The following is a 27,327-nucleotide window of genomic DNA, read 5'->3' as shown; positions in this document are numbered from 1 at the left end:
TGTGACCCCATGGACTATTGCTTGCCAGACTCCTCTGTCCATGTGATTTCCCAGGCAAGAATACTGGATTAGGTTGCTATTTCCTTCTCCAGGGGACCTTCCCAACTCAGGGATCAAACCATGTGTTCTACATTGCGAGGTGCATCCTTTACCACTCAGCCACCAGGGAAGCCCAAGTTGGTCTATGTCTCTGCTTTTAACCATTATCTATCCCACTACTTATTTCAAATGATTCAGGAATGTAAATACAATATGTACCAGTTAGACATTCCTTGCTATAATACTCTAAGGCCAAGTTTGTGACTTCATTTGTACAGGTTGTAAAAGTTCCAAGGATAAGTAGTCAGTTTGAAAAATTAGTCCCATAGCAACATGTTTGTAAAGAATCCCATTTCTTCAAAATAAATAGTTTTCTATTCTAGAGGTGATACAATGTTCTTTTCCTTTTCAGGGACTCCTCCTAATTTGGTGATATAGCCTAGTGGGCTGCCTTCTGTGGGGTCGCACAGAGTCGGACACAACTGAAGCGACTTAGCAGCAGCAGCACCCTTGAGTATAACTAGATAGGGTGTGAGGAAGTCTTTAAAAATAAAAATAATAAGAGCTACCATTTATTCAGCCTACTCTAGGCTGGTCACTTTACTTGCATCATCTCAGGTTCTCACAATGCTTTGTAAAAGTTGCCCTCCTGTTGCCTTTGTATTCCATGCTCTTTCTGCTTATGCTGTCTCCTCGGAGGGAACAAAGTGAATGTGAAACCATCATTTGCCTATCACACACATTTTCTTTACAAATTGCTTTTTCCAAATATAGTTCTCAAATTTTAACATTTGTTATGTGTATGCCTTTGACATGAAATTATACCCCCTTTAATATATGGATATCACCTGGTTTATTCAGTAAAGTAACTTGGCCACAGTTTCCACTAGCTATTTGCAGAACTCTTGATATGGACTGAGCTATGTCCTCTCCAAATTCAAATGTTGAAACCCTCATGTCCAATGTGATGCTATTTGAAGACAGAGCCTTTAGGATAGAATTAGTTTAGATGAGGTTGTAAGGGTGGGGGCCTCATGATGTGATTAATGCACTACTAACAAGAGACACCAGTGAGCTCACTCTCCCTCTCTTACTCACAGAAAGTGGAGGTCATATGACCACATGGTAAATAGGCAGCCATCTGCAACCTAACCAGAAAGTCTTCACTGGGAGCCGACCATGCTGGCATCCTGGTCTTGGACTTTGATTCCAGAATTGTGAAAAAATGGATTTCTGTTAAGACACCTAGTCTGATAATTTGTTACGGCAGCATGAACAGACAAATACAACTGTGAACATACATAAAGACATGTTCTCAATTTATAATAACAATAATCAGTAATATTTATTGGTGATTTACTCAAACTTGTCCTAAGTTTAGTTTATATAACTAGTCTTTTTACAGTATGTGTGTGTGTGCGCACGCGTGCACATGCATGTGCACAGGGACACACATGGATGTTGTGGCATGGTTATATTATCCCCATTTTATAGAAAGGAAAATTGAAATGTAGAGAGGTGGGAAATTACTTGTGCACAAACACATAATTAGTTAAAAAACAGAATCCATATCCAAACCCAAGCAGTGTCTAACTCCGAAATCTGTTCTATTAACTATTATAAGACTGGCACCAGTTTTCTCTTTAACTCTTCGAAGAAATGTGAAGCACTACATGGACGCCTACACATACAGCTTTCCTTAGAGTAAATGCAGATTTCACTAGGAAGTCTGTCAATAACAAGCAAATCTGTCTGTCTAGTCCTTGTATTACTAAAGTTAATTCATACAGTTATTCTCATTGACAAATCTAAAAACCAAGAATGATGCTGCTTCATTTAAAAAAAAAAAAGTCCATTGTATAAAACATTAAATTTTGGAAAGCTGTGACGGTATGCACATGTCCATTTTCTCAGAGCAGAAACATCTCGAGTGCGGCTTCTCTCTTTACAGAGAAGCAAAGAGAGGCCTCATGAAACTTTTGACTTCAGTGCAGTTTACCTTCCTCTGACCCAGACTGCTATATCTGGCCGCCTTTTCCCATTCACTCCCATTAATGCAGGCCCTTGTCTTTTTCAGTCACAGCCTGGGGTCCTTGCACTCAAATATTGCTCCGCCTAAACATATGTATATTATTAAATTGGGAAGAATCTGAGAATCTGAGCTCAGCTTCGTCCTCCACAAGGCCATCATGTACAGACACTCTAGACCACCCGCGGTTTAGGACACACGTTTCCAGGTTCGCTGAGGACTCATACTGATCACGCTCTCGTTCCTCACAGAGCTCCAGGACCGCACGCTCTGAGGAGGACCGCGATGGCCTGTGGGACGCCTGGGGCCCGTGGAGCGAGTGCTCACGCACCTGCGGCGGAGGGGCCTCCTACTCGCTGAGACGCTGCCTCAGCAGCAAGTAAGTCCTGAACAGCACAGGCTTCCCTTACAAGACGCCACGGGAGCAGGCTGGAGCCATACTTTGGGGGTAAAGCGTAGCGTTTTGTTGCGTGCCAAGTCCGGAGTGAAGGAATGAAAGGCAGGCCCCAAGAATTGAATATGACCATCTCCTGCTAGGTATTTAGATGCCCTTATGTGATAAGCTATGTAGAATTTATCTCATTTACCAAGCAAATTTTCTTGTGTTTTCATGTTAGAACTGGAAGGAAAATATATTATTAGAAATGAATTCTCAAAAATGGATGTAGTATTGATAGCTCCATAATTTATTATACTTTTGGTAGCGTCTTAACAACTGTGGTGACTAAAAACAAAAATATTAGTGTTAATAGCCTATTATGTTATTCTAATGTTACCAGTAGTTTGAAAATGAAGGTTATATGATTTTTTAGATGTTTTAATGATCAAGTTCCCCAAAGTCATTCAGTTTCCTGAATGATGAGTTGTGCATGTAAGAAAATTTGGAAGACTAGAAACTGCTGTGGAAGTTGGGATGTGAATAGTGGGAGCGATGATGAAAGGGGAAGTAAGAGTGGCTCACCGTTCCTAAGCTGAAAGGAAAAGGCTTAAGGTGTTGGACTGGAAAGTCTTTACTTAGAATAATGATAAATCAAAACTTCTTGAGCTGTGTGGTCTATGATTAGATTTTTCTCCAAACTATAAAATACAAAGTGCTATGGTAATATTTTTAATAAAAGATTTTATTTGTCAGTGAAAAGTATTATATATGGCAAGGAAGAAGTTTGATCAAAATTATTCTATATTATAATATGTGAAACAGAGGAAGGACAAACTATGCATCTGCTGATTTTTCTAGACTTTTCATAAGCAACAGAAAGTGATGAGATGTAGTTTCAGGAAAACATAAATTTATTCTAATTAGAGTGAGAATTTTTTTGAAATCAGGGTCCAAGTCTTACTTTTTTCTGTATCTTCCAGGTCTGTACAGAATTTGAGAGAGAGTGAAAGCTCGATAGATGTTTCCTCACTGGATCCATTGATAACTAGAGATCATTTTGGTTCCACAGAGGCCCCAGTGTAAATAACATACTCTGGGAAACATGACTAAAAGCCATATCTTGAAAGTTACCAGATCAGTTCTAGTATTTAGCCATTCTAGTATTTGGGTCTACCCTGAAGATGAGCCTGTTGGTTACAACAACTAGTGAGTTTGTCTGTCTTCTTTGGAGGCCAGCTTCATATCAAACCAGATCTGTGAGCTAAATAGAAAGAATAGATCTTTCATCCTTATGAATTCACCTATTCTCTTAGTCTTGAATATCAAAACTTTGTAAATCCTCACTACATGTTGCTTCATGGTAGACTGTGAGACATAACTGAAAATAAATGTACACAGTAAAGCCAAAAGGTACAAATTTGGAATATTCCTATTATATAGTTTGCCCAAATTAGCATGCTGAAATATTCTGTAGGGATGAGCCAAAACATGTGTTTCACAAAGTTGGTATGAAATGTATGGGAAATTTCATATTGGCTCAGTAATGTAAATGTTACATTGTGAGCATCTTGTACTGAGGGAGAGACTGAGAAACCGCTTCAGGAATGAATTAGAACCACAAGCAAAAGTCTGTCATTTGGCAAATGATCAAACATGGGTGTCCTGTGAAATTCAAAACTACCATGTTTGTCACCTAGTATATTAAAACCCCAGTCATTAAGATTTTATTAAGATACTTCATTGTAAAGCAGAAACTAGCACAACATTTTGCAAAGGACTCCAATTAAAAAAAAAAACTTCTTAAAGAGAAAGGGTGTGACCACTTTTTTTTTTAAAAAAAGGTACTATGAAAAATATTGGTTGTTGTCTACTTATAATGAACTGAAAAAGCAGAATGAAAATTCTAAAATTTATAAACATATATATGTTCTATTTGACTTTCAAATATTTTTAAAAATGCATTGAATAAACCTATACTGCAGTAGATGGGAAATAATAAAAAATAGGGAGAAGAGTGAACCACCTATTCTTTAGGAATTTTAAGAAGAAAAAAGATTTCAAACAAATGGCATTTCCAAATCTGGTAGGAATATAAAGAAATAGGGAAAAAATGGACTGCAGAGCTGAATCACCCCATGTGTTGTTTTTCTCAAGAGAATCAGAGTCAGTATCAGTTCAGTTCAGTTCAGGAGCTCAGTCATGTCCGACTCTTTGCGACCCCACGAATCGCAGCACGCCAGGCCTCTCTGTCCATCACCAACTCCCGGAGTTCACTCAGACTCACATCCATCGAGTCAGTGATGCCATCCAGCCATCTCATCCTCTGTCGTCCCCTTCTCCTCCTGCCCCCAATCCCTCCCAGCATCAGAGTTTTTTCCAATGAGTCAACTCTTCGCATGAGAGTCAGTATAGTTCAGTATAAAGTCACTTCACAACACAAGCCCTATTGAAGAATGGTGTCCTACTGTATGTGCACACAGATAAATAGCTCTGCACATTTTTTCTGAAGATGTACATTGGCCAAAGTAAATTACCTGGCCAAGTTCAAAGTCAGTGTGGGAGAGCAAAAATGTTACAAGGAAAGGCATTTGACGCCAGGTTGGTAAAGAATTTGGGACCAATTTTGTAGTCTACCATAGATGGTCTTTTGTGGAAATTCATTTGCATATTTTTTTAATTATGAAAGTATTATAACACATTTACAGGAGACTTTGAAAATACAGAACCAAGTTACATATAGTTCCACTATAACAATTATTGTTTAAGTAGATAAATTAAGATTTTGAGTTGGTGTTTCAGTATCAAACTCTCAAAATTTAATAAAATGAATATATAGAAAAGTAGAAAGATACAGTAGCCCTGAAAAGCACCATGAACCAATTCAACATAATTAAGATTTATACAGTTTCACACAACAGTAGAATACAAATTCTATTCAAGTTCCCATAGACTGTAAACTAGGAGACTCTGGAATATTTCCAGGGACATAAAACAAAGTGCAAAGATTTAATGCTCTAGAAATGAAATCATACAGAGTCTGTTCTCTTATCACTGTAGAATTATGTTAGAAATTAATATCAAGATATTTGAAAATAACCCACATATTTTCAAGTGGAATGTGACATTTACCAAGAGAGATCTTTGACTTAGGCGTTGAAAGTCTCAGTAAAGTTATTTTAGTGATATACATTTAGTGTTAGTCTCTCAGTCACTCTTTGTGACCCCATGGACTGTAGCCCACCAGGCTCCTCTACCCATGGAATTCTCCAGGAAAGACTGCTGGAGTGGGTAACCATTCCTTTCCCCAGGGAATCGTCCTGGCCCATGGATCAAACCTGGGTCTCCTGTATTACAGGCAGATTCTTTACCATCTGAGCCACCAGGGAAGCCCATTCAATAAAACTCCGAATTCAATAAAAGACTGAAAGAGTGATTGTAGCAAAGAAAGCATTTAAATGAGAAATTAATATCAAAGATACTTTAAACAACTCATGTATTTGAAAATTAAATGTCTAATTTTACATGATGGGTATATCTAAGAATGTGGCAATTCATTTTTAACGGTTAACGGACTTACTGGGTTTTCTCTCATCTCTCCACTCCATATTTATACATCCAAGTTCAATTCAGTCACCTTATTAACTCTTGGGAAAGATCAGACGTTATGAATGTATATGTCCTTACAGGCTCAGCAGGTAACTAGAATGTGTGTTGTAGTGAAATGGTCAGCATTCCAGTTCACCCCAAGTAACTTCCATGCCTTGCTGCATTAATCTGCCAGGCTAATTTTCCAGTCCTAGTGATATGATGTCATTGTTCACATTAATGTCTGATATTAATAGCTTTAAATCTATCAGAAAATAATTATTCTATTCCCAATATTATAAAACTGTAAAGGAAGTGAAAACGTATTTTATGGAATAGATGATGACTCTCCTTGTGGAGTTAAGTACTATGTTCCCTGATGGACTAGGAGCTTGGAGGAGGCTTGGTTAACCCCTTGAGTGTAGAACATCTTCTCAGAGTGATCTTTTGAAAAAACAAAAAAATCAGTGGAAAAAAAAAAACTACAGTGAAATTATAAACAAGCATTACATATAAAACCCTTCATTCTCAACTGGCAGTGCTTAAGGCTGGGAAAGCAGCCCTGACCTGGAGAGATAGTGAGCAGAATCATGTGCTTAGTTTCTCCCCTGTCTTTTCTCTGTGCTCACAGAGAAGAATCAGTGCTTGATTTCCCCAGTTTCTGATATTGGAGCATTTATTATTGCATTTTGCTATAACTTTGGCTTGAGCAATGAAAGAAGGCCCTGTGTAAGTTTTTTTCTAAGTTTTACTAGTTTCTATAAGATTCGTTTAGGTTTCATTGGCTTTCTCTAATAATGCAATTGTTGCAAATTGCCAAGTAGTATATAATGTCTGCTTCTATTTTTTAAATTAGAAAACAAAGTCTACTTACTTGTACTTTATGATGGTCATTTGTTTTTTTGCAAGTGAATTAAACAATGTACTAACTACCTCGAAAAGCTGCTTCTTCTCTCCCCAGTTCTCTACCTCTCCCATGTAATACTCAGAAATAGTATTTCTAGCAAATTCACTTTTCTGAATGACCTAGTATTATGTTTAGTTTAGTGGAAACAATCCTTCAACCTGAATTACTTGACCATATTTTTAACACTTTAATACTAAAGATCTGTTTCTGAGAGCTCTAAGTTTGTCTTCCGCTGGGTCATTTAACTTTGCCCAAAAGGAATTCCAGATGCATAAGGCCCTTAAGAATAGTGTGTCTGCATGTACCCCAATGTTCATTGCAAAACTGTTTACAATAGCTAGAACATGGAAGCAAGCTAGATGTCCATCGGCAGATGAATGGATAAGAAAATTGTGATACATATACACAATGGAATATTACCCAGCTATGAAAAAGAACACATTTGAGTCAGTTCTAATGAGGTGGATAAAACTGGAGCCTATTATGAAAGGAAGAAAGCACCAATACAGTATATTAATGCATATATATGAAACTTAGAAAGATGGTAATAACCCTTTATGCAAGACAGCAAAAGAGACACAGATACAAAGAACAGACTTTTGGATTCTGGGGGAGAAGGCAACAGTGGGATGATTTGAGAGAACAGGATTGAAACATGTATATTCTCATATGTGAAATAGATGACCAGTCCAAATTCGCTGCATGAAACAGGACACTCAAAGCTGGTGCACTGGGACAACCCAAAGAGATGGGATGGGGAGGGAGGAGGGAGAGGTGTTTGGGATGGGAGGACACATGTACGCCCGTGGCTGATTCATGTCAATGTACATCAAAAACCACCACAATATTGTAAAGTAATTAGCCTCCAATTAAAATAAATAAATTTAAAAAAAAAAGAGTAGTGTGTCTGACGTCACACGTATCACTGTATTAGGTCTGTGTCAAGGTCAAGGTCAAAGGTGTTCATTGTAGCTCACTTATGACTGCATTTAGTCAGCTGATACTTTTTAAGTATTGTGTCAACCTTTGCATTGGTGGCTGAAGAAGATTTAAATGTCTTTTATGACCTTTTTTAGTTTCTGAAATGCCAAATCAATCTCCAGACTAATTAACACTATGGATTAATAGATTAATAGAATAGATTAATACATTGAGTATGAGTACTTTATTAAATCCCAACTACTGATTAGATGAAAAACTTGTCAACTTCATAGATGTCCAAGGAACAAACAAAAGGCATACCTATAAAGGTTGAAAACATTTTTTTAAGTTAAAACATTTTAAATTGCATTCTTTTTTTTTTAAGTACTTATTTATTTATTTTTGGGTGCGTTGGTCTTAGTTATAGCATGCTGGCTCTTTCTAGTTGTGGCTCACAGGCTTAGTTGCTCCAGGGCATGTGGGATCTTAACTCCCCAACTAGGACCAAGGATAGAACCTGCATCTCCTATATTGGAAGGTGGATTCTTAACCATTGAATCACCAGGGAAGTCCATGAATTGAATTCTTGAGTTGAATACAGTTTTTTTTGAGTTGAACAAAATTATTGCATGAACAAGAGATAAAATCATCACACCATAGAGGTGCCTAAAAAAATTAAGATTATGATATTATTCTAAAGGGATGTGGCTGCTAGAATGTTGTCAATATAAACATAGAAAAATTAAAATAAATAGCCCCAAGGAGTCTTATCTCATGGGAATAAGGAAGATCATTCAACCTTGTCATTTCATAATAATCATGCTAAGGGAAAATAAGCTAACTCCTCTGACTTTTTAATTGCAAACACAGTTTTTCTCCCATAATAATATTGATACTTACATGAATAGATGGTTTAGTTAGCAAATAATTTATAAACTTTATAATGATAAGTACCAAAAGACATTTTAATGTTAAGATTTGATGTGTAATAATACCAAAAGAGAAATTTTAATGTTAAGATTTGGCTTCTCAAACAGAAATTTTCTCTTTAAAAAATTTAACCTCATCTCTATCATAACATCCAATTAAGGTTCACAAGACTTGTTTTAAGAGGTTTTAAAACTTTCAGCCCAAGTGAGCCCCAAAGCAAGATTTATCTGTTATTCTTCATCTAATGTTGTGTGTTATCAGCCTTGTTTTTCTTGGACGTGTCTGAGGTTTGTTTAACAGAAAGATACACAAATTCAGAATGAGTCCGACTAGTCACGTCGTTTATATTGAGGAGATTTCACATTTGGGGATATATGTTTGAGAGTCTGTGGTTGCCTTCCTTTTACTTTTGGGTCAAAGCCTAGTCTAAATGTATAACCAGTACTTCTAATATTCCAGGTCATATATTTTAGAAGGATGTTTTGTTCCATGATCTGGTCTCCTTTCAGGAGCAGAATACACTAAAGGCAATGAATGAGTGTTTGGGGCCACTTTATGCCTGGTTTGTCCCATAAACCTGTTTGTTGGAATAAAAGATGGTTGGGAATATGTTTGGTGTCCATAACCTTTACTAACCATACTGGGACTCTGTTACTCTTGGCTGGCCTTTTCTGTTTATTTAAAAATTCCTTATTTGGTTAGTTCAATAGATTTTCTGAAGTTTTCATTTCTCCCCAGTTTTCTTTTTTAAAAAAAGCTAATTAATTGAGGTATTCTTGATACCTAAAAATAATGTACATTTAAGGTGTACAGCTTGATGTTTTGATAAATGAATACATCATGAAAAGATCACCACAATCAAGCCAAGTAGTGTATCCATCCCTTCTATGTATTTAGAGTGTGTGTGTGTTGAGAAGATTTAAAATTTATGTTCTTAGCAAATTTCAAGTATAAAGTACAGCATTTTAAACTGTCATTATTATCATGCTATACTTTAGATTTTCAAAACTCATTCATCTTACATAACTGAAACTTCATCCCCTTTCACCAACATCTCCATCTCACCCCACCCCTGCCCACTCACCACTGCGCTTGGCAACCACTGTTCTGCTCTCTGCTTCAGTGAATTTTACTATTTTAGATGCCACATATAAGCAAAATCGTTTGGTATTTGTCTTTCTGTGTCTGGCTTCTTTCAATCAGCATGATGTCCTTCAGTTCCTCTGTGCTGTCGCAAATGGCAGGATCCCCATTTTTGTTAAGACTAAATAATATTCCATTGTATGTATGTACCACATTTTCTTTATCTAGTCATTCATCTAGGGCCTTCTAAGTTGTTTTCATATCTTAACTATGTTATGAATAATGCTACAATGGACATGAGTATATGCCTATTCAAGATTCAGATTTCATTTCCTTTGGATTTATACCCCATAATGAAATTGCTGGGTCATATGGTAGTTGTGTTTAATTTTACCAGGAATCCTCATACTGTTTTTCATAATGCCTTCACCAATTTACATTTCCATCAACAATGCATAAGGCTCCCTTTTCTCTGCATCTTCTTCCACTTATCTTTTTGATGATAACCATTATAACAGATGTGAATGATGTTCTCTTGTGGTTTTGATTTCCATTTCTCTGATAGTTAGTGATGATGAACGTATTTTCATGCATCTTTTGTTCACTTGTATGTCTGTTTTTTGTTGTTGTTGTTGTTGTTTGAGAAAGGTCTATCCAGGTCCTTTGACCATTTTTTTTAATTGGGTTTTTTTTTAATTCTTGAGTTATATGAGTTTTTAAATATATTTTGGATATTAACCCCTTATCAGACATTTGGTTTGTAAATGTTTTCTTCCACTAGGTAGGTTGACTTTTCACTCCGTTGATTGTTTCCTTTGTTGTATAGAAGCTCTTTAGTTTGATGCAACTTCACTTGTCAATGTTTGCCTGTGCATCTGCTGTTATGATCAATGAATTGTTGCTAATATCAGTGTCAAGAAGCTTTATTCTCTGTGTTTTCTTCTAGCAGTTTTATAGTTTAATAAAGACATGTTTAAGTCTTTCAGATGAAAGACTTAGATTTTTCTTAGATGAAATAGATTTTTGAGTTAATTTTTATTACTTGGTATGAGATAAGGGCTCATGCAAATGGCTATCCAATTTTCCTATTATACCATTTAAATAAATACCGTTTATTGAAGAGACTACCTATTCCCCATTGTGTTCTTGGCACCTTGTCAAAGATTAGTTGACTGTAAAGGCACAGGTATGTTTCCATACTCTTTATTCTGTTCCATTGGTCTATATGCCTGTTTTTGTTCCAGTTCCATACTGTATTGATTACTATAACTTTGTAATATAGTTTGAAACCAGGAAGTGTGATGCCTCCAGCTTTGTTTTTCTTGTTCAGGTTTTGAGTTCGAAAATATTCCTTCTGGTTTTTTGGAAGAATTTAAGAAAAATTGCATTAATTATTTGTAAAATGTTTTTTAGAATTCACCTGTGAAACCACTTGGTCCTGGACTTTTGTTTGTCATGAGGTTTTAGATTACTCCTTCAACATTTTTGTTTGCTATTGGTCTGAACTAGAAAAAGGAGAACATACTAAGCCCAAATTTTAGCAGAGGAAAGAAATAATAAGAACTAGGGCAAAAATAAATCAAATAGAGTATAGAAAAACAATAGAAAAGATCAACCAAACCGACAATTTGGTTTTTGAAAGGTGAAATTGACAAACCCTTAGCTAGCCTGAGGGGAAAAAAAGAAAGAAGATGCAAATAAAATCAGAAATGAAAGAGGAAACATTATGATGTACCCAGCAATCCCACTACTGGGCATACACACCGAGGAAACCAGAATTGAAAGAGACACATGTACCCCAATGTTCATCGCAGCACTGTTTATAATAGCCAGGATGTGGAAACAACCTAGATGTCCGTCAGCAGGTGAATGGATAAGAAAGCTGTGGTACATATACACAATGGAGTATTACTCAGCCATTAAAAAGAATACATTTGAATCAGTTCTAGTGAGATGGATGAAACTGGAGCCGATTTTACAGAGTGAAGTAAGCCAGAAAGAAAAACACCAATACAGTATACTAACACATATATATGGAATTTAGAAAGATGGTAATGATGACCCTGTATGCGAGACAGCAAAAGAGACACAGATGTGTAGAGTGGACTTTTGGACTCTGAGGGAGAGGGTGGGATGATTTGGGAGAATGGCATTGAAACATGTATACTATCATGTAAGAAATGAATCGCCAGTCTATGTTCAATGCAGGATACAACATGCTTGGGGCTGATGCATGGGGATGATCCAGAGAGATGATATGGGGTGGGAGGTGGGAGGTCGGTGGGGGGTTCATGTTTGGGAACTCGTGTTACACTCGTGGTGGATTCATGTCAATGTATGGCAAAACCAATACAGTATTGTAAAGTAAAATAAAGTAAAAATAAAAATTAAAAAAAAATGAAACATATTTTCAATTTCAGCAGGATATTTCATATTCAAATATAAGATTTTTTAATGCTAAAAAAGTCTGTACCTTGCAGTGAATATTTTGTTTCACTGATTTAGACATAAACAAAATTACATTGTGTGTCTTTGCCTTCAAAAAAAAAAAAAAAGAAATTAAAAGGCTGATAAGGACTGTTATGAACCATTATGTGCCAAAAAATAGGAAAACCTAGAAAAAATGAATAAATTCTTAGAAACATATGACCTTTAAGACTGAATCTCAGTTTTTATGCATTCAGTTAATATTTGTTGAACATCTACTATGTATTAGACAAGTTCCTAGGTATAACTTAGGTTATAAAGTTCAAGGAACAGGCATTTGCTATTGAGAATTTATCATAATATTGAGTTTCTACTGATTATAGTTGCAATGTATTTTAAGAGCTAAGAGAATTTCTCTTAAATAGTTCTGTAAATAGAAGTTCTGTAAGTGGAAGTTCTGTAAATAGGTAATACTCTGTGGGATTCCTGGGTGGCTCAGTGGTAAAGAATCTGCCTGCCAATGCAAGAAACATGGGTTCAATTCCTGGATCAGGAAGATCTCATGGAGAAGGAAATGGCAACCCACTCCAGTATTCTAGCCTGGGAAACCCCATGGATGGAGGAGCCTGGCAGGCCACAGTCCATGAGATCGTGAAAGTCAGACACCACTTAGCAACTAAACGACAGTAATCTGTAGCAGTGGTTCTTAACCCAGCTGTACTGTAGAATCACCTGGAAATCTTTATAAATGATACAGATATCAGGGCTCCACCAAAGACCAATTAAAGTAGAATCTCTGGGGTTGGAGCTCTACTATCAGTAATTTTGTAAAAGCTCTCCTAATAACTTTAATGTGTATCCACTGTTAGAACTTTAGAACTGTTGCTCTGCTGGATGGCATGATAGTGAAACGATGACATTTGTCTCCAGCAATCTAAGAATTTAGAGGCTGGAGTAATGAAAAAAAGAATATATTTTCTGGTAAAGAGATTTATTTATGTTTAACACTTCTCAGTCAGGTTTTTATGAAATGACTTAATCTGCAATGTGGGAAGAAAAGTCATAGACACCAGCATGTCAGGATATGAAAGAAATGGTTTGCCACAGTACTCCTGTGAGCCATGGCGATAACCTTTCTGAGTAGTTCTCCAATTGTCTGGTATTATTCAAAATCAAGAGCGCTTCTGTGGTGGTTCAGCGGTAAAGAATCTGCCTGCAGTGCAGGAGACACAAGTTCAATTTAGGAAGATCCCCTGGAGAAGGAAATGGCAACCCACTCCAGTATTCTTGCCTGGGTAAAACCCATGGACAGAACAGCCTGGCAGGGCTGCAAAAGAATCGGATACTACTTAGCGACTAAAACCACCACCCACTCAATGTTAACCTTGCCCAGAGTGGTGAATAGACTTAGTATTTTCTCAAAAATTTTTCCATTCCATTATTAAGCCTATGGATATGACTCTGTGAGCCTCCAGGTTGTTAATGAATAACTAAGTTAATGCCTAGTAACTGGCATGATTTATGCAAATTCTCTGAGATCAACTTTCCAAACTCAATTTCATTTTTTTTAATTTATTTTTCATTGGAGTATAATTGCTTTGCAATGTTGTATCCGTTTCTGCTGTCCAACAACATGAATCAGCTCTAAGTATACATATATCCCCTCCATCTTGTGTCTGCCTCCCACCCAACCGCATCTCACCCCTCTAGTCACAGAGCGCTGAGCTGAGCTCCCTGGGTTAATACATCTGCTTCCCACTAGCTATCTATTTGATACATGGCAGTGTATATATGTCATTGCTACTCTCTCAATTAGGCCCACCCTCTCCTTCCCCCACCCATGTCGACAGGTTCATTCACTACATCTTTGTCTCTATTCCCACCCTGCATGTAGGCTCATTAAATTTCTCAACCATAGAGCTTAACTTTCCATCTTCAATTCAGCATCTGTCATTATCCCTGTCCCCTACCAAAGACTTCCTTAACTCTGTTTCCTCTATTTGAGCCCAGTTTGTACAACAGAAAAGGGGAGTTTATCTGTTTTGCTTCGTTTCAACCACTGAGTCTTGGGGATGGGGAGTAGAGGAAAGAAAGGATGTGTGTGTATGTGTGTGCGTTTATGTGTTTGTGAGAGAGATTTAAAGAAAAAGGGACACCAGCTATTAAGAGCAAAAGAAAAACAGAGAGATATCAGAGTTACATTCACTTGGGAATGAATTGTTTACCTCGAGACAGAAAAAATAAGTCTAGAACAACAGATAGCATCATATTTACGTGTGATCATCAGCCAAAGCCCATAACTACATATGCCAAGTTCAAATAGCTTAAGGGCCAGCCTCTACTTTGCCTTTGGAGTGGGACTTACTAGTCAAGATAAGAGATCCTTTCCTGTGGGAAGCAGTCAACTATTTGGGAACCTGGATCTTAAAAAAACAACAAAACAATGCATTTCATTGTCTCTGTTAGAAACTTTATCCTATTTTGTGAATTATCCTTTTTATTCTTTTATCAAACTACTAATTGTGACTCTTGGCCCTACTTTTTTCTAGCTGTATGACATTGGATGTGGGATTTAGTGGGTCATCTATGATGTCTTGAGCTTCCCAGGTGACACTGGTGGTAAAGAACCTGCCTGCCAATGCAGGTAGATCTAAGAGACCTGGGTCAGGAAGATCCCCTGGAGGAGGGCACAACAACCCACTCCAGTATTCTTGCCTAGAGAATCTCATGGACAGAGGAGCCTGGCAGGCTACAGTCCATGGGGTTGCACAGAGTCAGACATGACTGAAGTGGCTTAGCACACACACACTATGATGTCACGTGGACAGTGCTTGGAACAGATTAGGTGTTCAATACATATTTATATTGAAAGAATGTCTAAGGTGCCTTTCAACTCCACATCAAATATGTGATCCATTTTGCTGTAAGACACGAAGAGGAGTAAAAACTGCTCTGAATATGAATAGTTTTAAAGAAAAATGTTGTGATTCTCCAGGCTCTCATTTTGCATCAGACATCTGGGTGATATGGGCGGATTGAAGAACTTTTGTCTCTAGCCAAAATAATTCATAAATTCCCAGCTCCAGGGTTGTATGGGGTGAGGTTGTGAGAGTCCTAGAGTTTCATAATGTACATTTTCCTCCTGGGGAAGATGGAAAAGTTGGACTTGATGTTGCTAAAACACATTTGTTTTTATTCTCATTCTTTGCCTCTCTTGGCTACTGAGCAAGTGTAAGATCATTTGCAAACGTTATGGCATGTGAGGATGTATTATAAAGTGCATGTCCTTCCTGCTGGTGGATCTCAAGCCAAAGGCAGCAGTCCTTGGGCCCCCACCCCTTGCCCTCTCTCCAAGGGGACAAATGCATTGCAGAGACGAATACAACTTTGAGTAAATATGTGAAAGTAAACATGTCTGTAGAAAAGAGCCAAAGTTTCTTTCCTGTAGTAGCTATTTAATTTCATTTTAAACTTTTCATCTTTGATTTATTTTAGAAAGATTTTAATTGGGTTTCAGGGTCAAAAATTAGATCAATATGAGGCCAAAATTTCTTTGTGACCTGAAATTATCCGTATAGCATTTCCCTCTGTTCTGCACCTTCATCCCTTACCTTCCTTCCTTCCCCTCTCCTTCCTTCCTTCCTCTCTCCTCTCTTCCCTCTTTTCCCTCTTCCTTCCCTCCCTCTCTCTCCCTCCCTCCTTCATTCCATTTTTCAGTAAAAGCTTGTGGAGTGCTGACATGCTTCGCTGGGCACTGGGGCTCAGAGATCACACAAATAAACTACAAAGCAGAAAAACAAATAGGCAAAAATATATTTTTAAAACAATCGTTTTCTGAAAGTAACAAGCATCCTGAGTGGCTGCAGATCTGTGTCCTGATCCTTTCAACTGGGGGCCACGCTACCAACTCTGTGCCTCTTCTCCTGATGAGCCCTCTTCTTACAACGCCTCCTGCAGCCCCTGCCCACAAGCCCTCAGTTGTTTAAAGTTACTTCCAGCAGTGGCCCCCCAGTCTCACTTTGCTGTATTTCTAAGGCATTGTTTTCACCATTTTTAGTGACTTTTACATAGCTTGACTTGGGTTATAGCTATTTATAAGACCCTGTCCTCCGCTAAACTATCGGCACCATGGGCACAGGTTTTATCTTGGCTTTCCTTTATAGCTTCCTGTTTTGCACACACTAAGCTCTCAGTCAAGACTGAATGAATTGACTGAATTGACTGTGGGGTCCAAAAACCTACTGCCATACTTTAAGAAGCTGGAGTAGGGAGGGTAGGCTGTGTTTGTTTTTTTTTTAATTAATTGGTTAAATAATTTTTGGCTGTGCTGGGTCTTCACTTCTGTGCAAGGGCTTTCTCTTGCAGTGAGTTGCAGGGAATCAGGGCTTCTCTAGTTTTGGTGCAAGGTCTTTTCATTGTGGTGGCTTCTGTTATTATGGAGCACAGGCTCTAGGGCATGGACTTCAGTAGTTGTGGCTCACAGGCCAAGGCTGTTTCTTGAATTCTCCCTTCTCCTGTCACCCTGTTGGGACTCAAATGGCCCATGATGACACCCCTCCTAAGACATCACCTTCATAAGTTACTTCTGTCTCTCATCAATTGGTCCCTCTGTCCAGTTTCTCCATGTTTAGTTTCCAGACCATGCCCGTTAGTTGTTGATCCTACGTTGTACCGATATGTGTTCTGTTTGGACTCATGGACTTCTCTACAACTTAATTATGGCTTTGAGAAGGGTCAGGGGAGTGCTCATTGTTGTACCTTTCACAGTGCCTGGCTTAATACTGGTTCCCATTGAATGCTCAATAAATGTGTGAAGTGACTGTGAATCAGAAAGCGTTCTACCAAAGCTTGTGAACCCGAGCATCTTGCCCAGAGGCTCATCTTCACTTTGAGATGGTGTGTTGTATATTGTCTCATTAGATTATCTGAGAAGTCTACTTGGAGCAGTTTCTGGTTTCATTAGAAGCTGGGCATGATCACTGTGGTTTCCAGTGTCATTGTTCTTAACGTTCTTCTCTTTCGATTACATGAGCACACTCCTCACTTTCATAACCCTAGCCCATATTTGTGAGAACTTGATGCTTTGTTGTAGCATGTCTGCCTTTGAAGACAAGGCAGAGATATGTAAAATCATACTTGTTTGGGGGAAAAAGTTGGCACTTGTTTTTCTAGTCATAATTTAGAACATACCAAACACTCATAATAGCGAATAAACCAATTGAAAATTCACAGGACAAACTCCAAAATTCAGTCTCTAATATGCTCATGGGTCTAACTTTTAATTGAGCACCTTTGCAGACTCTGAGCTGCTGCTCAAGAATCTGTAAAAATATAAAGACACTTTTCTTAGTTCCCTAGAGTCAAGAGAAGAGCAAATATCCAGAGATGTCATCTTAGACTGTTTTCCCTAAACCTACAAGGTTTCCATTTATATTGAATTCAATCTGCACATGAAGTTATAGTAACTGTCTCTGTATACATAAATCAGAGTTTCCAAGCTGGCACAGCCTTCAGAACGTTTTTATAATGAAAGATTAGCATAGAGCAGAAGTGTTGAATTGTAAAACTAAGGTTACAAAAATACATTACCTATGCCAAAGAAACACTTTCACATCGAGGACTCAGTTTATGGCACTGTTTTTGAGGGTGAGATTCCATTACCCCCTCTTCAGTTTAAAATTGTTTTCAAAATGCAGCTTTGGGGTGCACTCTCCTTTTGGTTCTTTAGGCCTCATCAGAGTTCCTGGCAGATGGAGAAGAGCTGGTATGACACCAGGGCCATGTCTGTTCCCGGCCAGCTCACCTGATGGATGACGCCTGGCTGCATGCCTCCTTGTTGTTTGTCGTATTATTACAACAGAAAGCATTTTCAAAAGCTGCATTTATCAAGTTGTCATAATAGTTTGGCTTACATATCTAGCTAGCCAGAAAAAAAATAAATAAATCTCTCCCTTTGCGCTGATCTGTTTGAGCTACGTGATATATCACATGCAGGAGGCAGTGCAAAGCAATGACATCCTCCGCGAGATTCCGGGACATTTCAACTGAGTGCTTAATAGGGGATGTGTTTTTTCTGTTTGCATTTGTATGTCTCACAGCACCAAAGACCTCTGTCTCCTTGTTTCAAAGGCCCTTTTCCACAGGAGGCTGTGTGTGTGTTGAGAATACATTACTCCTAGAATTTTGGTGGCTTTGTCTGATGAAGGAGCTTTAACCTTAAATGAGAGGAAAAAAAAAAACCCCTGAGGTTTGCTATGAAGAAGGTCAAAGACTTTTTTTTATATTTAAGATCAATCTTTCATTGGCAAATGTTACCAGATTAAACATTATTTGTTATGGATACTCTTGTAAGTGAATTTCTTATTATTAGACATAGGTAGTTGTCTGGGAGCACATGGCTAAGGGGGTTGGGTGCATAGAAGAGGATTCATATTCAGAGTCAGTAAACATTCATTAATGTTTGTTAAAAATACTTCTATCTATTAATATTGATAAACCACTAAGGATGCATACTAGAACATTTCTATTATTTAGAGATATAGTACATCATGAATATACAATATAAGCATAGTCATCTATAGATCCTTTTCATTGGGGTGTAATTGACATAAAATGTTGTACAAGTTTAAGGCATGCAAGTTGATTTAATCCATATATACATTGCAGTATGACTGTTAAATGTTTTCTCTCATGTCACATAAATTATTGTTACTTTTTTATAGTGAAAACAATTAAGATCTAGTCTGTCAGCAGTTCTGAAGTTTATAATGCAGTCTTGTCTATAATTACTAAGCTGTTCTTTAGATCTCCAGGACTCATTTATCTACTAGTTGCAAGTTTATTCACTTAAAAGACATCTCTCCAACTTCTCCACCTCCAGGATCCTGGTAACCCCCATTCTCAGTTCAGTTCAGTTCAGTTCAGTCGCTCAGTTGTGTCCAACTCTTTGCGACCCCATGAATCGCAGCACACCAGGCCTCCCTGTCCATCACCATCTCCCGGAGTTCACTCAGACTCACGTCTATCGAGTCCGTGATGCCATCCAGCCATCTCATCCTCCGTCGTCCCCTTGTCCTCCTGCCCCCAATCCCTCCCAGCATCAAAGTCTTTTCCAATGAGTCAACTCTTCGCATGAGGTGGCCAAAGTACTGGAGCTTCAGCTTTAGCATCATTCCTTCCAAAGAATCCCAGGGCTGATCTCCTTCAGAATGGACTGGTTGGATCTCCTTGCAGTCCAAGGAACTCTCAAGAGTCTTCTCCAACACCACAGTTCAAAAGCATCAATTCTTCGGCACTCAGCCTTCTTCACAGTCCAACTCTCACATCCATATATGACCACAGGAAAAACCATAGCCTTGACTAGACAGACCGTAGTCGGCAGAGTAATGTCTCTGCTTTTGAATATACTATCTAGTTTGGTCATAACTTTTCTTCCAAGGAGTAAGCGTCTTTTAATTTCATGGCTGCAGTCACCATCTGCAGTGATTTTGGAGCCCAAAAAAATAAAGTCTGACACTGTTTCTACTGTTTCCCCATCTATTTTCCATGAAGTGATGGGACCAGATGCCATGATCTTCGTTTTCTGCATGTTGAGCTTTAAGCCAACTTTTTCACTCTCCACGTTTACTTTCATCAAGAGGCTTTTTAGTTCCTCTTCACTTTCTGCCATAAGGGTGGTGTCATCTGCATATCTGAGGTTATTGATATTTCTCCCGGCAATCTTGATTCCAGCTTGTGTTTCTTCCAGTCCAGTGTTTCTCATGCTGTACTCTGCATATAAGTTAAATAAGCAGGTGACAATAAGCAGGGTGACAATATACAGCCTTGACGTACTCCTTTTCCTATTTGGAACCAGTCTGTTGTTCCATGTCCAGTTCTAACTGTTGCTTCCTGACCTGTATACAGATTTCTCAAGAGGCAGGTTAGGTGGTCTGGTATTCCCATCTCTTTCAGAATTTTCCATAGTTTATTGTGATCCACACAGTCAAAGGCTTTGACATAGTCAATAAAGCAGAAATAGATGTTTTTCTGGAACTCTCTTGCTTTTTCCATGATCCAGCGGATGTTGGCAATTGGATCTCTGGTTCCTCTGCCTTTTCTAAAACCAGCTTGAACATCAGGGAGTTCACAGTTCACGTATTGCTGAAGCCTGGCTTGGAGAATTTTGAGCATTACTTTACTAGCGTGTGAGATGAGTGCAATTGTGCGGTAGTTTGAGCATTCTTTGGCATTGCCTTTCTTTGGAATTGGAGTGAAAAGTGACCTTTTCCAGTCCTGTGACCACTGCTGAGTTTTCCAAATTTGCTGGCATATTGAGTGCAGCACTTTCACAGCATCATCTTTCAGGATTTGAGACAGCTCAACTGGAATTCCATCACCTCCACTAGCTTTGTTTGTAGTGATGCTTTCTAAGGCCCACTTGACTTCAAATTCCAGGATGTCTGGCTCTAGATTAGTGTGTTTTTATAGAGATACTTTTTGAAGAAAGGACGGTGTTGAATTGACTCCTATTTGGACCAAGTGTCACACAAATTAAGTTTCTACATAAACAAGGCTCATTTTGATTCTCATGAAAGATATTCTGTTTTAAACATAGAATAAAACACAGAACATTAAAGAATGACTTTTTTAAGCACAAGAGTGAAACAAAGAGATCTAAGGGCAAAATGAGAACTTGAGATTTAGGAGAGTCACAGGGATGACATGTCTTCTAACTCCTTTTCTCCCTCGTGCAAAGCAAGACCACTGCTAACCATCTGCGGTGCATGCACCTCCAGTTCTAGTCCCTAGGCTTTCTGCATCCAGCTTGACCCATGCATTAGGATAGTGAGCATCTGAGGATAGCATTACACACAGTGTCCACAGGTTCATATAACTTCTTTTTTAATGGTCAAGTTCATTGGTATCAAGTGTCAATTCCCAAAAGAAACTCTTATGATAATGTGTCTATGGAACGTGAAAAGCAGCCCAACAGTGCATTTGCACTTGGTTCTCTTGGGTGTTCTCAGAATTTGTTATTCCTCTTGAGGTCTTTGTAAAAAGCCCCAGAAATGGAGAAGTATTTTAACTGGCTCCTAGAGGACCCCCTCCTGCTCTCTGGCTCCCATAAACACTGAAAGTTTCACTTGAAGTGAAGGAGGAAAGCAGTACTGTAGTACTCCATGAAGCCCTGGCTGGGGCTCTCAAACTGTTGGTCTTGTCCAAATCATGGTTATCTTCAGACCCACAGTCTAAAGGACACAGAGTCTTCCTGGTGTGAGTTGCTGATATGGTTTTAGGCCTGTTCTCTTATAAAGAGCACATCGTTTTCTTTTGGATGATTAGAAAAGAAAGAGAGATAAGCAGATGAACGCTCTTATTTCTAAATTCTCTGCCCATGAGTCCATATTTGAAAGGCAGGAAGTACTCAGAGAAATACAGTAACATGTTCTTACTTAACGGCACTCTTTGGTTTTAGGTAATCAAAGGCAAAGCTTCACGAGCCTAATATAAGTGTTATTGTCCTTAAGAACTCTGGTATTGAAAGTACATAATTACCAGATTTTCTTGAAATGATACACTAACACCAAGGATGAATCTGGTTATTTCATCAGAAGAATCTGTTTGCTTAGAGAAGAGATGAGAAGAATTTGTAATTTAAATCAATGTATTTTATCAGATTTTAAAAATTCTTAATGAGAGATAAATCAAATATACCTTCCTCTTTTAAAGACTTAAGTAAGCAGGGACGAAAGAAGCCAACAGATGGCTAAAGCCTAGAAAGGGAGCTTTTTAATTTTCTATGGCAAGTCATCTCTTCTAAGATTGTTAAATTATGGTAATTGAAACTAGGATAACATCAGGATCTTAAGTATTGGAAGAGTTTGGATGGTTTGTTATGTGTTAATTGGAGACTGATAAAGTATTCTTCAAGCCCATACTAATCTCATTATAAGTGGATTAAAGTTTGAGTAATTCACAAATAATAGCTTGTAATTGAGAAAAGGAACTTAAGTCAAAATTAATAAATGACTGGTTAGGAGTGAAGTGCTGGTATCAAGGAAATCTCTGTTCAAATTTGGTTTCAATATATATATTTTTTATATTTTGTTCTTTTATACTTGAAAGTTTCTGATTCATTAATTGGTCCAATACTTAACTCACTAAATACAGTCCTGTAACTATTTCATAGTTTGCATTGAGCAGGCTCATTTACTTAAATCATTTGTTATTGATGGCCTATAACTTTCCTCAGAAACCATTTTGGACTGAAATTTCTAATGCTTGTTTTCCTTCCAGAGGTGAATTTTATTTTGTTAAAATGTGAAGAAAATCATTCAGCTGTTTTATATTAACAGACTATTTTTTAAAGAAGTTTTAAAAGGGAAGAAAATATTTTTTACTGAATAATTCTCACATGAGGCTTTTGTGCCCAGATAAATGCCTTGGATGAAGAAATTCATGCTTGGCAAAAATTAAAATCCTTGTGGTGAAATAGTCACTTTGTTAAGTAAAATTTGTATTCAAATTTATTAAACTTGAACTTTTAAAAACTGCAAGTTTTTTTCACTGAAGTTCTTTCACACTAAATTTTACTGAGGAGTGTGGTTCTCTTAGAGATGTTCCAAATCTACAGAATGTATCTAGATGTCATTTACTCACTGGATTTCTCAGAATTGAGAAGCAGGTGATACACTGATGTGGAAAATAAGATGCAGTGAACTCCTCAGCTCAGCCTCCCAGATTTGATCTACTGTTAGTATTTTACACATCCTAAGTATATCTTGTTCCTTTTGTATTATTATTGTTTTATATACTTTGGCTTTAGGCAAACCTGAGTTCCAGTCCCTAGTTCTCTCTTTTTATGTATATGGTTTTCAGCCTCCTAGCCTTTCTCAGCCTCACTTTTCTCACCTGTTAAGTGGGAGTGATAAAACCTTCCAGCTGATGGAAGAGGTAGAGATAATGTGCACAGAATACCTACTACTGAACCAGGTATTTATAGCACTCAGTATACATATAGTAGGGGTTAGTATTAGTATTATTGTCCACAACTTGGTAATGTCTTCTAATAATAAAGACTTTTCCAAACTCAAATATTACTGCTTCAATATCATTGTTGTTTAGTCTTTCAGTCGTGTCCGACTCTTTGCGACCCAATGACATGTAGCCCACCAGGCTCTTCTGTCCATGGGATTTCCCAGGCAAAAATAATCGAGTGGGTTGCCATTTTCTTCTCCAGGGTTTAATACCATATTTCACTCAAATAATCTCTCACTCAAAAAGTAATACAATACAGTAAAAGGAAGACTTAATTTAGCAGCAGAATTAAATTATTTGCAAATCATTATTAGTTCAGTTCAGTTCAGTCACTCAGTCGTGTCCAGCTCTTTGCAACCCCATGAATTGCAGCACGCCAGGCCTCCCTGTCCATCCCCAACTCCCGGAGTTCACTCAGACTCACGTCCATTGAGTCCGTGATGCCATCCAGCCATCTCATCCTCTGTTGTCCCCTTGTCCTCCTGCCCCCAATTCCTCCCAGCATCAGAGTCTTTTCCAGTGAGTCAACTCTTCACATGAGTTGACCAAAGTACTGGAGTTTCAGCTTTAGCATCACTCCTTCCAAAGAAATCCCAGGGCGATCTCCTTCAGAATGGACTGGTTGGATCTCCTTATAGTCCAAGGAACTCTCAAGAGTCTTCTCCAACACCACAGTTCAAAAGCATCACAACTTTAGGCAGGGGCATTTCCAGATCCAGTGATATCCAGCTGACAGATGAGGAAACAAAATCTGAGGGGCTGAGAGACTTATGAAAGGGAAAGAGCAAAATCTATGACACATAACATCAAACTCCTAGTTCAGATGTGTTTCCATTATTCCTTTCAGGGAGATAAGGCTAGGAAAATAAAAGGAGGGTGAAAAACAGCATTTTAAAGTCTTCATGATTAATGCCAGAGTTCACAAGCAAGAAATCATCATTGGATCTCCTTTGTTTTAACTGCCTGAGTGGGTCCCCTTTACATACTGCAAAGTTCATGGCTAGAAGGCATTTTTATCTCCTGCAATTCCCTGTATACACCCCAAATTCCATAACTTCTTGAAAATGTAGAAACACACCGTATCTTTTCATTCCTCTGCATCTTTGCCTTTGGTTTCTTCTCCACGTATCCTTCATCTCTTTTAATATCTATTATATTTTTATATCTTTTACACAATTACTTTGTTAAATGTCTACATAATGCTTCTATATGTGAAGCACTGTTTGAACTGCTTTACAAATATTAACTCTGTTATTTCTCATAATAATCCCAGGAGATAAGTATTATTATTCCATTTTACAGATGACAGAACTGGTATAAAAACTAAGGAATAGGGGCAGGATTTCAGAAAGGAGACTGTTTTCAAAGTGGTTACTTTTGACCACTACACTATGTCACATATACTCCAGGAATTTCAAAATCAAGAAACATACCACATTCAGCCAATACTGATGTCTACATGGCATGCTACCAAAGACCTCCAGGTCACAGAATTAATTACCATGTAAAATTTATCATAAGCTGTAGCCTAGCTCTCATCTTTTTAAACTCAGAAACCTGATATATTTTTAGTAATCACACAAAGAACAGGTCCTTCTCTTGGAGGTAGACTCACAGTGACTTGGCCTGTGAGATTAATATTTAATTAAAATGCTAATTTATTCACTTAAAACGAAAATGATTTATTTACTTACATGTCCATAACATGAACCATACCCATCGCAACATATCCAGCCCCTCTGCCTCTTAGCAGTCATATAAAAAAAGACTGCTCTTGGCAAATGGCTTGATCAACATAGTATTATAATGAGGGATGCTTCTGGAATAAGCAAAAAACTCACTGGCATCAGGTAGGTTGGTATGAGGCATCTGTACTGTGATGGCAACAACCTAGCTAAGGGGATCAAGAGGATCATTGGACATTAGCCTGGGCCATTGTTGGGCAGGGCACTGACAACCTAGTATCTCTTCCATTCTCCTTTTTTCTATGATTCTGGCCAGCCTTGTCTTTCCTTGGTCTCATTCTGTTGTTCAGTGTCTATTAATATAGTCAGTCTGGTTATACTCAAGTCTTCAAGCCTAGGACCTTTCTACCTCTCTAAGATAGCCTTTGGGTAATTGTATTTTACCCAAAGGCTGAGTGCCAAAGAGTTGATGCTTTCAAACTATGGTGCCAGGGAAGACTCTTGTGAATTCCTTGCACAGCAAGGAGATCAAACCAGTCAATCCTAAAGGAAATCAACCTTGAATATTCATTGGAACGACTGATGCTGAAGCTGAAGCTCCAATACTTTGGCCCCGTGTTGCGAAGAGCTGACTCATTGGAAAAGACCATGATGCTGGGAAAGATGGAATGCAGGAGGAAAAGGGGACTACACAGATTGAGATGATTGGATGGCATCACTGACTCAATGGACATGAGTTTGAGCAGACTCTGGGAGATGGTGAAGGACAGGGAAACCTGGCGTGCTGCAGTCCATGGGGTTGCAAAGAGTCAGACACCACTGAGCAGCTGAACAACAGCAATCATATTTTCAGATGACATTGTCTTTTTTATAATGTTCTGAAGACCTAACATGAATACTATCTAGCATTTCTTACACCAAGTCAGAATTGTATGAATAACTTTCTTAACAGGGAAGACTAAGTCATACTCATCCTTCTTTGTATTCCCAGAAGTAATTACATTGCCCACCTCATAATAGAAGTTCAGTAGATGTGTGTTGAACAAACAAGTAAATTGGGACAGTGAAGCATCAGTTATGTGTGTAAGCTCTGAATGGCTCAGTTTCAAATCTCAGCTCTACTATTTACTAGTTGTGCGATTTTGGCAAGTTACTTAAGCTCCCTAAGCTTCCATGATCTCATCCATAAAATGGATCTAATGATAGTACCCTGTCTCCTAGGGTTCTAATGTACAAAACAACCTCAGAAATGTACCTGGAGTTCCATAGTTATTTATTATCAGTATACTCACTCTCTCAGAATTTCATATTATATTTTACTTTTATTTTTAAGTGTGACTTATTTTGAAACGAGCAGATTACTGCTGTTCTTATGCCATCATTGAATGGTTCATCTAAAATTGATTGTTTCTGTTCACAAGAGTTCAGTAAAATGGAAACTCCCTTGTATTGCTGGTGAGACTATGTAGTCGTACAGCCTTTATGGAATACAATTTGCCTATATTTATCAAGAGCCTTATAAAAGTTCATTTCTTTTAGTGTCATAATTCCACTGTTAGAAACTTATCTTTTCTAAAGACATAGGCAGAAACTTGGATAAAACATACATGGACATGATTTATCACACTATCATTTATCAACCTCTATGTTGGAAATTACTTAAATAACAAGAAACGAAAGAATGATTTCACAAGTTACACCATTTGATGGAATAGTATGGAGCTCTTAAAATGATGTTTTTAAAGTTACTTAGTAGTGTGAGAAATATCTTCAAAAAATTTAAGTGGAAACAAAGCAGGCTATAAAATTGTAGAAGTACTGTTATTTCCTCTAAACTGGAAAGAAATTAATATATCAAAATAACAGTAATTATCTTTACATGAGACAACTAAGGGAGTATAGAATGTTTTTCTTTGGGGTCATCTTTCTTTTCTAAAACCTCTACAATGAGCATGTACTTTAGCACTGAAACTATTGCTTTAAGAATTATGACTTTTTGTGTCCTTAAATATGTAATTTTAAGAAATACATTGAATGTTTTATCATATCAAGATCTGAGATCCATCATATTAGTGAAATTTATCTTTAATTTTGTATCAGAAATAATTGAGATATTAAGAAATAATTAACAATATTTTTCAGGAAGTCTTACATTAAAATTAGATTAAATACAAACTCACTGTAAATACAGTGGACTTCCCTAGTGGCTCAGAATTTACCTGTCAGTGCAGGAGATGTGGGTTCGATCCCTGGGTTGGAAAGATCCCGTGAAGAAGGAAATAGCAACCCACTGTGTTTTTGCCTGGGAAATCCTTTGGACAGA

At 37.8% G+C, this 27,327-nt stretch overlaps 1 protein-coding gene across 1 annotated transcript in view; it reads left to right on the top strand.

Moving 5' to 3' along the window:
• The window catches only part of ADAMTSL1 (ADAMTS like 1), a 1,100,541-nt gene that overhangs the window by 653,866 nt on the left and 419,348 nt on the right, over positions 1-27,327 (top strand). Inside the window, exon 3 of the mRNA XM_052645042.1 lies at positions 2,320-2,447. Coding sequence (XP_052501002.1) covers positions 2,320-2,447 — 128 coding nt within the window. The remainder of the gene's footprint in view (positions 1-2,319; positions 2,448-27,327) is intronic.

This window comes from Budorcas taxicolor, chromosome 8 (assembly GCF_023091745.1).
Source record: "Budorcas taxicolor isolate Tak-1 chromosome 8, Takin1.1, whole genome shotgun sequence".
NCBI classification, from domain to species: domain Eukaryota; kingdom Metazoa; phylum Chordata; class Mammalia; order Artiodactyla; family Bovidae; genus Budorcas; species Budorcas taxicolor.
This window is presented reverse-complemented; position numbering and strand designations above follow the sequence as displayed.